The following is an 11,860-nucleotide window of genomic DNA, read 5'->3' as shown; positions in this document are numbered from 1 at the left end:
TGACAGAACACTACATATACATATAGGGATCACCAACGTAAAAGAAAAATAAAAAATAGGCAAAGTAGTTCTAATGAACATTTCGTATTCTGTGGTTGTAATTTCAATTTGTAATCCTATGATTCCTATGAATTTCCGAGCATGACAGATATGATATGTATTAGGAATATTGTGATTTAGGAATTTGGAGAAAAAGTTTTGGGTGTGGACCATTGAACCATAATATTGTTTGGAAAATGTGAATGAACAATTGATTCAATGTTTTCGATACAATTTGAACCTATGATAATATCAATTTTACTACAATTTTTTAATAATCTTTAACTGAGGATAAATAGGTGTTCCAATATTTCTTTTCAATACACAATATGCCTTCATTGAGAAAAAGGGTATCAACATATTTTAGGCAACTCAGTTTTAATAATGAGCCTCGTCAGAAAAAAAACAATATCAACGAAAATGCATTTGTTACCAAATATTTGCAAGGGTAAATAGATAATGAATCATCTGATCTTAGAATATGTTTGTATCATTATTACAATTCAGACTCGTTTTTTTCTTGAATAATTTTCAGACACATTTGTGTGAAAGAAGGACCACCTATTATTTATGGAAAAAATCCAACTGATCTTCCCAATTATGAATTAGCTAAGTACGAAACAGGGTATGAATCAATAATATCATGTTATTCAGGACCTCATGGAGGTCTAACAACTGTTAAAAGAGTAGAGAAGCATTTGTCAATACCTGATGCAGATGATTTTGATTTTATTGATACACAAATTGAAAATGGTGAGTACGTGATGACAAGGTCTTAAAACTAACATATGTATCCAATTATTTTTTCCTCAAATCAGTAATAATTAAAAAAATATCCTATTAATTAAATATTGGTATATTGGAAGCTCTTTTTAATGCTTTAGATGTTCACTTATTAAAAAACCTATAAAGTGATATACCGGGTGTAACAGGATCATGGTACACCCCCCGTATCTCTGTTAGTTTTAAAGGTAATAGATTGAAATTTGGGATATCCCATATACATAATGAGCGGCAATTTTTGATCTATAAATGATTTTTTTTTCACTTCCGATTTTGCTGGAAGTGATACCAACTTTTGATTTTCAAATGAAACACCCTGTATATTATTACATTTCTGAATCCAATGATACCTCATAAGTGACATTTCAAACATCAAAATTTTTTATAATTCAATTTTTAGTTTTCCATTTAAGTGTGCCATGATGGTTCCGATTTATTCCAATTGACCCGTTTAATACTAGAAAAATCGAAATTCCGTTAAAAATACTAAATTGCGTTTGTTATGAGCAAATAAAGTTCATCGTAATCGTTTTTGGGGTAAAACTCAATTTTTTCAAATGGAACTATGTTGGTACCGTGGTACCATTTATTAGTATTTGTTATTGTTTAATTTTTGAGAATATTATTTGAGTACTATTAATAAGGAATTTATCCATACCTGGTAATAAAATATGCGATCAATACAATCAAAATTACAGCTATAAGAAAATACAATTATTTTGTTCTGCTTTAATACTAAGAACGGCCCAGCAATTAGCAAACGTTCTTCAAGAAGCAGCTATGGGAGCTCATAAGTGCATTGAGGTTAATGGACAGCATTTCGAACAATTGTTGTAATGAAAAAAAAATCATTTATAGAACAAAAAGTGCCGTTTATAATGCATATGGGATATCCCAAATTTCAATCTATTACATTTAAAACTAACGGAGATATGGGGCTGTACCATGATCCTGTTACACCCAGTATAGTTTAGTTCAGTTTTAAGTTCAACAGCTTCGACTGCCAGGACCATTACCCGTAAAGTGATATATAATTTCAGATAATAGGTGTTTGAAAAAGTCCATCTATTTTCTAATATAATGCTGCGATAAAGCATCTACTACATAAAACTATACTATTCATTGTATGAACAATATTTCAGTCAATTGTGATGAGTATTGAATATTTAAAAAGGAATAAGATAAATCCCCTACTGTTAAGTTATGTTTAAACTTCTGCCTAACCCCTCAGATTAATAAATATAGAAAGAAGGAACGTGTGTCATTTTCAGTAAGCAAACATTGTCCTTAACATGTGCTAACAAAATTGTTGGATGGGGAGGAATAACCTGTGATATAATTTTTGACTTACTCACAGAGAGCACACTTCTTATGTTCCATGTGAATGAAGATTTTGTAATATCTCAAAAAATATTGAAGCAAATAACAAGAAATACAGAAAAAATCTACAAATTTATTAATTGATTCCAAAGCTCTGTTTTAAGTAGGTAGATATAGGAAATAGCTATTTTTTTTTCTATAAATTGAAAAGTGGAGGAAAATATCGAAGGCAAATTATTAAAATTTCATTGTTAATCAGAATCGTTCAAATGAATAGATTTCATTTAGTTTGATATACTTATCGTAAATTTGAAAATTATAACCTGACATCAAGATAACCACGTGGGTGAATCTTGAGAATTGAGTATACTTCATCTATGTTTATTACTTTATTACTCCAAGTCTAAACCCTAGCAAACAAATCTTCTAGACTAACTATTTACTTTATTGCTTAATGGGAATCTCTGCAACTAACAACTCTTGAACTTTTCTAGTACAACCAACATTCCCAATAAATTCATCAAATAGAACACCTGGTCAGCCTGTAGATAATACCAAAATGGTAATCAAGGTAGCTGGTCAAAAATATTTTGTTAAAAATGATACAAAACAACATAGGAAAAGCTTAAGTTTGGGTAGTATATCAGATTTCAACATTGAAATAGAAAAAACAAAAATAGATAGGGAATTTTATGGAGAATCTAAAAATAAAAATGAGAAATCAAAAAAACAAAATGAAAAACAGAGCAGAGATGGAATAAATGATAAGGATAATATGGAAGAGAAATTTTGTGTGAAGGCTAGACATAGCCAAAAAGAGAAGAATGTTCACAATAGAAATTCAGGATTATATGAGAAAGATAGTATAAGGTACCGATCATCTAAGACTAGGAAATCTCTCTCAAGGACAGACTCCCAGTCAAATAGACAGAGCACTCATAATTCTCATTCCCAGAAGAATTTTGAATTGGCAAAATCAAAAAGTGATGGGAATCCCTACAAACATAAGGGCACAAGAAAAGTTTTGGAAAGGCCTAAATGCGGTAAACTAAATGCTTGATTTTAGTTATTTCTGCATGGCTTTCACTAATAAAGGTGACTTTGATTTCTATTGGTGCTTGAAAGCAAATATTCCAGTTTGATTTTCTACTTTTGAATTTTGAGTGAGAAGTTTTGAAGGACCTAAGAAAGTAATATTTTCTTGATATACAAAAATCCCCCTTTCGATCGATTAGGGTACACATAGAGATGATATCATTCAACAAACTTTATGATTTATATTTTTGCTTTTTATACTACGTTTTGGTGAATACTTTCCCAATAAATTATAATTTTCTAACTAATAATTGATGGATTCCCTGTTTATTGATGAAATTTGTTATTCATGAAATAATGGTTAACTTGAATTTCCACATTTTTTTAGAAATAATCAGTTAAAATGTCATATACCTAATGAAACCACAATTTTTAGTAAAAATTATATTTTATTGAAATTGAGGAGATTTGATTTTATCATTATTTCTATTTCTAATGGTGAAAAAAATATTCTTCATAATGAGTTATTAGCCACTCAAAATCCATAAAATATTCTGTACTTATTATTCTGAAATTTAACTGAATATAACAAGCGTTCATTTAAATTCGTGTTGATTTTCTGTGACGAGTAGCGCTTGCCTTGTACCATATCACTAACATTTGTTCACATTCATCGAATTTGGGAAGAATATGGTACAAGCTAAGCACTACTCACACTCACAGAAAATCAACTCTAATTTCTCCACATCACGAATTTTAATGAACGCTGCTCGTTATTTGGTTTTTTTTGTTTTGTTCTAACCAATCACAATTTTTCATTTCAAAGATGCAAAATTTTGTTTCCAGCTAAAATTTTGGTGTCCCTTAGATTAGAAATCATAGAACTGGAAAATGCACATTAAAAAAAAAATTGAATGCTTTTATTGTGTCCATTGTCTGTTCAGCGAAGAAAATTCCTGTTTTCGTTTGCATAAATTACTAAATAAGTCTAGAGAAGTTGAGAAAAAATATTAAGAAATAAATAATGTAACTAGTTCTTATAAATTTAAAATAATTTCCTTTTAAGAATACTAAGGAAGATGTAAATACTCCTAGTTAAAACAATACATTTCAAAATAATCGATTTTCCATACTTGAATGGCTTTTTTTCAACAGAAACGAAATATTTTAATTGGAATGATTTTCATTGTTTTTTGGCAGGCAATAAGAATTAAGTTACATTTTTGATCTTTAGATGTCTATACTGGATGATTTTTGCAAGTTGAATTAGTTAAAATTCTGGATAATGAAACTTCTTATGGAAAAATGTTTCGAATAGAAAGTTGATGGTTTTGAGGGGGAAGTGCAATTATGCTACAGCGTCTCCTATTTCCTTCACCCTTGGGGGGAAGGGGGATTCAACTTTGGAATTTTAAATGGGATATCTCGTTTTTTATTGAAGATTCGTATTCTACAGCAAAAAATAAAAGTTTTGTGTGAATAAATTTCCACGATTCGTACTCCATAATTGAAAACCATCTACAAATCTTATCTATGAGTATCTGAAGGTGCTGGATTAAGGTTGTGATTGATTTATCATGTGCTACTATTATTGTGTCGTCTGCAAACTGCAAAAAGTATGAGTTGTTATCAATTGTGAGAACTATATTGTGGCAGAAGAGTTGACAGTGGGGTTCCTTGGAGGGGTACCTTATTCATGGCTGAAATATTCTGAAATGCTTGATCCAATTTAGACACCTAGTCTTCTGTTGATTAGGAATTGTTGGCATAATTTGATAAGTGGGTGGGGAGCTTTTATTCTGTGTAATTTGTATAATACTCCTTTATGCCATATGTTGTCGAAAGCTTTCTGTATAACTAGGCTCAAGGTTTTTTTTTTATATAAGAGTTTATTTATCAGCAATCAGAATAACTTCTATGAGCCAATTTTAAGAAAACTATTTCAACATGTCGTGAAGATATTCTCCTCATTAGTAGAATCTGTTAGTAGTCCATCAGGTCAGTTGGCCATTTCCTTTGTAGTCTTCTTGTTTCGTCGACTTGTGTTAAAGGTTGTAAAAGGATATTTGTGTGAACTTCCAGTTTAGACTGATATTTACTACTTCTTGTTTTTATGAGATCCTGAACAGAGGGTATTTTCAGATCTTCATGAAGTGTTTGATTAGTAACATACCATGGTGCGTTGGCTATCATACGAAGTATCTTAGACTGGCACCTTTGGATGATAGCTATATTTGACTTGCTTGCGCATCCCCAAATTTCAAGTCCGTACGTCCAAATTGGAGTTATAATTTTATTTTCTAGAGACAGTTTTGAATTTTTCCCCATAAGCCAATAGATTTCCTTGATTTTAAGTTCAACTTGTTTTCTTTTCTTTTTATGTGCTCTTTCCAAGTAATTCTGATATCTAAGTGGAAACCTAGATACTTGGCCGTTTCTGCTTCTGGTATTGCTTTGCCATTCAGGTGAATTGGTGGGCATCGTTCTTTCCTCAAAGTGAAGTCTACCTTTTTTGATTTTATTTCATTTATTTTTATTTTCCATTTGCTGTTCCAAGATTCTACCAGATTAAGATGTTCTTGTACAAGTTTTGTTGCTGTTGTGGGATCTTCATGGCATGCCATTATGGTTGTATAGTCTGCATAAGTTCCAGTTGTTGTGTTGTCGGTTGTTGGCAGATCAGAAGTGTACAGAAGATAGAGGATTGGACCCAATACACTTCCCTGAGGAACCCCGGCTTTAATTGGGTAATTTTGAGATGTTTCCTCGCCTATTTTTGTCCTGAATTCTCGATCCATAAGATATGATTTCAAATTGCTGAAATACTTTAGAGGAAAAGTAGTTTTGATTTTATACAGTAACCGAGCATGCCAGACTTTGTCAAAAGCTTGACTTACATCTAAAAATACTGAGGTGCAGTGCTGTTTATCTTCGAACGCTTGATTGATGACTGGTTATTCCGTGAGTTTGTTCAACCGTTGAATGTTCTTGCCTGAATAAAATTGGTGAGAGGGAATCCATTGGTCATTGGAGATGTCTGTCTCAATCCTGCGCAGTATAATTCTTTCAAGCAATTTTGAGATCGTTGATAATAGGCTTATTGGTCTGTATGATGACACTTCATTTGGCGGCTTACCTGGTTTTAATACCATGATTATTTCAGCTAACTTAAGCATCTTTGGCCAGTATTTCAGTAATTGCATTAAAGATGTAAGTTAATAGTTTCACTGCTATTCCCGGAAGTTCTTTGATCATTTTATGGTGTTACCCCATCTATACCTGGAGCTTTTCGGACGTTCAAATAAGCGATTTCTTGTTTTACTTCATTTACTATTAATGGTTCTATTTTGGGTACATTGGGAGGAATACTGAGAATATATTCTTTGATATCTACGTGAGTTCCTAGGCTCAAGGTTGAAGATTTATTTTTCTTCAATGCTTGACACAAGAATTGTCAGTGGATGCGATGTTGTTTTCTTTTTCTTAAAACCAAATTGAAATTTGGGAATATATTGTTGTGTCTTGAAAGTGTTTTTCTTATGATTTTTTCATACAGTTTTCCTAACACTGGTAGTATATCGAGTTCAGGCTCTTGCCTCTGCGATCAATGTTTATGATTAATAAACTATTGTTATTATTGTGATAGGCTTATAGCTTTCAACTTTTTTGGTATCCAAGTTTAGCTTTGGTAATTTATTATAGGTAATTTCCATATTTCTGAGAATAGGCTGTTATTTAGGGAGTGTTCATAAATTTTTATGAGGTGTTGGTGTGTTGATTCACTGTTGTTTCACTATCAGCCATGTTATATTATCATTTCCTGAACAGCTATTTTTGCTGCTATGAAGTAGTTCATTATAATCTGTCCCTTCTATTCTAAAATTACCTTCTAGACAATTGTGGTTATTGAAGAATATTTTGAAGATTCTCTTCATCATAGGTGCTATCATGGTTGAATCTGAACATCTCTTTAATGTGATTTGCGAATGCTTGAACTTTTTGCTGTTTTATATTCTTTATTTCTATTCATTAAGGTGGCATTTGCTGTTGACATTTATACTAGGACAGTTTATTCACTTCTCTGTAGAAATTTGTTCCTTTGAAATAATTTATTTTGTGCATGCATTAATCCAGTTGTTTTCTTTATATTGCTGTATCATATTTTGAATATCTTTATTATACCTATTTATGTCCTTTTTGAAGATTGCGTCTCTATTTACGCAGTTCTCCCTGTAGAGTTTTCATTTATATTTTAATAATTTTATTATATATGGGGGAAGTTCATGTAGGAAGAGATGCCTGCTGGTAGTTGCGTGTATTTCATAACAATTTCTGACAAACGATTGTTAAAAGCTCTTATGTATTTTCATTTTTTGCAATGAATAATTCTATTTCTTCATTGATTCTGTCCAAATTGTTCATTTTGTAGTTGTAAACAATTTCTTTCTTCATCATGCCAGGTTTCAGAGTCAGGTTTAGGTCTATCACCATCGCAAGATGGTCAGAACCCAGATCAGGAGTAAGATCAATTTTTGATAGATTTATTTTATGTTTCTTGTGTAAAACAGCTTGATGTGTTAACCCCTCCCAAGAGTGAAGGAAATGTAAGAGGTTGTAGCATAAGTGAACTTTCCTCAAAAAGATCAACTTTATATTCAAAACATTTTTCCATAAGGTATTTCCTTTTCGAGATTTTCAACTGATTCAGCTTAAAAAAATCAACTGGTATATTTCAAACTAAGAGATTTTTATTTCATGAGACAAGTGATTGTTAGCTCAACAAATTTTTCTGATATTTGATAGTGTCTTCTCATCATCCTAATAATGTATAAATACTTACAGGTAATGCAACATCCCAAAGTGGCTCAAATGACAAATCTAAACTGCCTCAGGAGTGGAATAAGAAAAGTGATTATGTCTTTGGTATATCAGATTCATTATATGATACAAATTTAGTTACTAAAGTTAAAAATGGAGAACCCATAGCTGATTGTTTTGGTGTCATATCAAGAAAGGATTCTGTTATTTTAGCTGTAGCAGATGGTGTTAACTGGGGTGAGATATTATGTTGATTTCTTCTGACATAAGATTTTACAAATATGTTCATTTATTATTTTTTCAGGAGAAAAGGCTTGCATTGCTGCTAAGTCTGCAATACACGGATGTCTTCATTATCTGAACAAGACTATTTTTAATGATACAAAACTTTTCGAAAACTTGGTTGTTATGACAGATCAACAAGCTACTTCTCCTTCTATTGCTGAACCTCTTACACATATTTCAAACACCAAAGAAGTGTTCATATGCCTTCTTAGAGCATTCAACTGTGCCCATGATCTCATACTTGAGAACAATGGAATGTTGACAACTTTAACAGTTGCAATTGTTCTGCCCTTATGTCAGGGTTCTAGGTTATCAGGAGAGGAAGCGAACAGCGAAGAGCAAAAGTATGTTTGCTGTGTTTGTAACGTTGGAGATACACTGGCTTATATTTATTCTGGAAATTATGGCATCAGAGAACTTACCAGAGGCAAGTTTGTAGTATGAAAGATAAACTGGTTCATATTAATTCTTTGAGTTATGGCATTTAAGGATTGAATTTTTCTATTAATACTGTCTTATGAAAAATGTTCTTATCATCTTTTATTTAATGACCTTTAGTTAGTGGTTTGTTTTTGTTTAATTCAGGATCTCACGATATCACTTCCAACAGAGATATGAGAGATGCACTCGGGGCTTTAGGACCAGTAGATGGAATAAATCCTGAATTGAGCAATCTTACATTATCGATAACTACTCTGAGCAAAGGTGATATAGTTATGGTTGCTAGTGATGGATTAACAGACAATTTTGATCCAAGTGTTTGTAGATTTACAGTGAACACAACTAAAATCAATCCGGCAGATAACAAAGAGACATCAAGCAGAGCTCAAACAACAGAAAAAAAGGTATATTTTTATTTTATGCACTTTTTAAGTTAGATATGAAATTTCTAGAAACACAAGTGTGTCTATTTTATCTTGAAAACTTTAAAGATATAACCGGCAACTTTTGTTATAGGCTCTTTTGGACATTTCTCTGTCAATTCTATGAAAATATGTGGTTAACTCTCATAGTAAATTTAACAAGTTTTTTGCCAAGCCACTTTTTACGTCCAGATGTCAAGTATTCCAATTTCTCATTAATTTCAAACTGTCTATGTGAACAGTAAATTTTTGGCAAGAAACTGAAATGGAATAAGTAAGAAAAAAACATTTTGCTGTGAATATTTAGGGATGTCAACTTGGTTATATTATTCTGCTGACTTTCACGGCCTGAGTGTCCAACAGTATTGAAAAATTCCGTCTTTTTTAAACGTGGTCTAGTCTGATTTTCATCTGACTTTTTGCTTACTATTACGGAAGTTCTGCGAGTGCAGACTGGGACCGTATTCTCGACAAGTGATCTTTCAAAACGTATACGTTCTTTCAGTGCTCTGAACACTGAACGAACATATACGTTTTGAAAGATCACTTGTCGAGAATACGGTCCCTAGTGTCTTTATCTCAAAAACTGAAATTCTTTTGGATATTAAGAGCTATTACCCATGAATGAGTTTTCATTTGCCATCAAATATAAAAAATATATAAAAATTCAAATAACATCAACAGAAGAGAAGAAACACTAATAGTTCACAACATCTGGTTACCAGCGGTAGATTGCACAAAAATTAAACTTGTAAGAAGGAAAGGGTATGAACCACATAGCTCCATCCCTTCAATGGAGAAAGTATAAAGTGCTTTCTAGTCAGGTGCGAGTCACTCTGAGACTCGGCGCATTAGAGCCTTACGCCTTCGCTATGACTGGAAAGCGCCAAAACCAAACTGTCGAATTAAACGTAAACAAACCAGCGTTCAACAGCTGTCTCGTACTTTATGCGAAGTAACGGTCTTCTTTCTCTCTCACACCTATCAGTGCTCGAAGCCCCACAAATTCGACGCTCTGTTTACTGGAACAGTAAAAATTCGGAGGAGCTCCGAACAGTGACTGGAAAGCAAGAGAAGAAAGAAAGAGTTTGGCCCAATTCGAGATTGCATTGGAAACAAAATCTAATCATTTTACACACCAGTATAGTTTAAGATTCAAGAAGGTTCATTTCAGGAATCTTCCATCAACAACACTGCCTCTACTTGTCCAATAAAACCTCCAAGAAGGAGCCATCAGAACAGAAATGATGGAGTTAGTAAGGAATCAAAACTTTTAATGAAGTCGGATGAGAGTTCTAATAACTCAACAAGTATTGTTAAGAGAACAATGATTGAGAAAATCAATGGATCTTCAAAGGAACATGAAGATAATCCATTGATTGCTCATTTCATGAAACAGAATTCCATTGATGAAACAGATATGAAAAAAAAAACAGGTATTATGATGTTGAAGATACTAAAGTTGCAGTAACCACACTCTTAATCCACAGAAAATTTAGAAATATTTACTCATGCAGAACAAAAGTTACTACAACTTCAGTAGAATATATCTACTATGAACTTGATATACTTCATATATTGAAAAAGGTTACCTTCAGTTCATTAAAGCTGTAATCACGATTTTTTCTTTATTGTAGTACAAGATTTAGCAGTGGGTAAAGCTAGCAATACTGAGAAGAAACCTTCTTCCAGTGGAGTATCTATGAGAAAACCCTTATCGAATCAAAGGACACAACAACAGAATTATAATTTTCTACGATCCAAGACAACATTAGATTTTCATTCGACATCTAAGAAACCAATCTTGAGAAATGTAGAAGGTAGTCATAAAATACCAATAAATTAATACTTGTTCAAATCAAAACACTTCCTTAACCTTATTTCAGTCAATATAATAAACAAGTTAACATTCATTAAAAGGAACTAACTTGTGCTTTAATTTTCAAATATCAGGTATACCATATGTATCACCAGTTCAGAGATACGAGCTCCAGCTGCTGCTTATGGAAGATGTATTGAAACATGGCATTTCTGGACAAGAGTCTCCATGCACCACTTCCAAGAGACTTTGTGAGAATTTGGTAGATTTCACAATCAGTATCACTGCAGCTAAGAGGAGAACCTTGGAAGATATGGATCTTTATTTCGATAATAGAGATGGGGTGTTAGTAGAAATATCACCCATGGAAAAGAAGCACAGGAGAAAAAAAGGCCTTGAAAAAGTGTTGAACCTCCCTGGAAAATTGGATCATGTGACAGTGGTAGCTTGCAATATTGCTCATTTACCTGTTAATATTTGAATATTTTCTTATATCAGTTACTTGGATCTTCCAAAATGAGAATATTTAATATGTATTTTACATGGCATTAACATTTGACCTCTTTTATTTCCAAGTTGACCAACGATAAGGTATTGGGATATTTTAATTTATACATTATATATCTGGATTATAAATTATATGGATGATGATAACAATAAATGACATTTTTTCTATTTGTTTGGACATTTGAACCGCTATCAGTGCCATGTTGGATAGAAACTATTTGTTACTCATTGTATTTTTGTTATGGAATTTATACTCATATTTATTTTTTGTTCAGTTTTGTATTCTTTTGTAGTAATAAAAAGTTTAATATGAATAACTTTTTACTGCATCATTCTCCTAATGCAAATCTTGAGAATGATACATTGGATGCAACTTTGAACAATTTGGATG

At 32.2% G+C, this 11,860-nt stretch overlaps 1 protein-coding gene across 2 annotated transcripts; it reads left to right on the top strand.

The window, feature by feature from the left end:
• The first annotated feature begins 131 nt into the window (after positions 1–131).
• LOC123674915 (PP2C-like domain-containing protein CG9801) lies at positions 132–11,780 on the top strand. Of its 2 annotated transcripts, XM_045610072.1 has the most exons (9): positions 132–487; positions 575–792; positions 2,637–3,185; positions 8,020–8,232; positions 8,300–8,707; positions 8,866–9,125; positions 10,318–10,579; positions 10,781–10,963; positions 11,097–11,780. In XM_045610072.1, the coding sequence occupies exons 1-9, from the start codon at positions 369–371 to the stop codon at positions 11,441–11,443; spliced, it is 2,559 nt and encodes an 852-aa protein (XP_045466028.1). In that variant the 5' UTR covers positions 132–368; the 3' UTR covers positions 11,444–11,780. The 2 variants fall into 2 exon arrangements, with proteins under 2 accessions (XP_045466028.1, XP_045466029.1); XM_045610073.1 differs by lacking the exon at positions 2,637–3,185 and having other exon boundaries at positions 135–487.
• Positions 11,781–11,860: the final 80 nt, after the last annotated feature.

The sequence above is a fragment of the Harmonia axyridis genome, chromosome 3, assembly GCF_914767665.1.
Source record: "Harmonia axyridis chromosome 3, icHarAxyr1.1, whole genome shotgun sequence".
In the NCBI taxonomy this organism is placed as follows: domain Eukaryota; kingdom Metazoa; phylum Arthropoda; class Insecta; order Coleoptera; family Coccinellidae; genus Harmonia; species Harmonia axyridis.
Note: the sequence above shows the minus strand (reverse complement) of the source record. Positions and strands in the feature narration are given on the sequence as shown.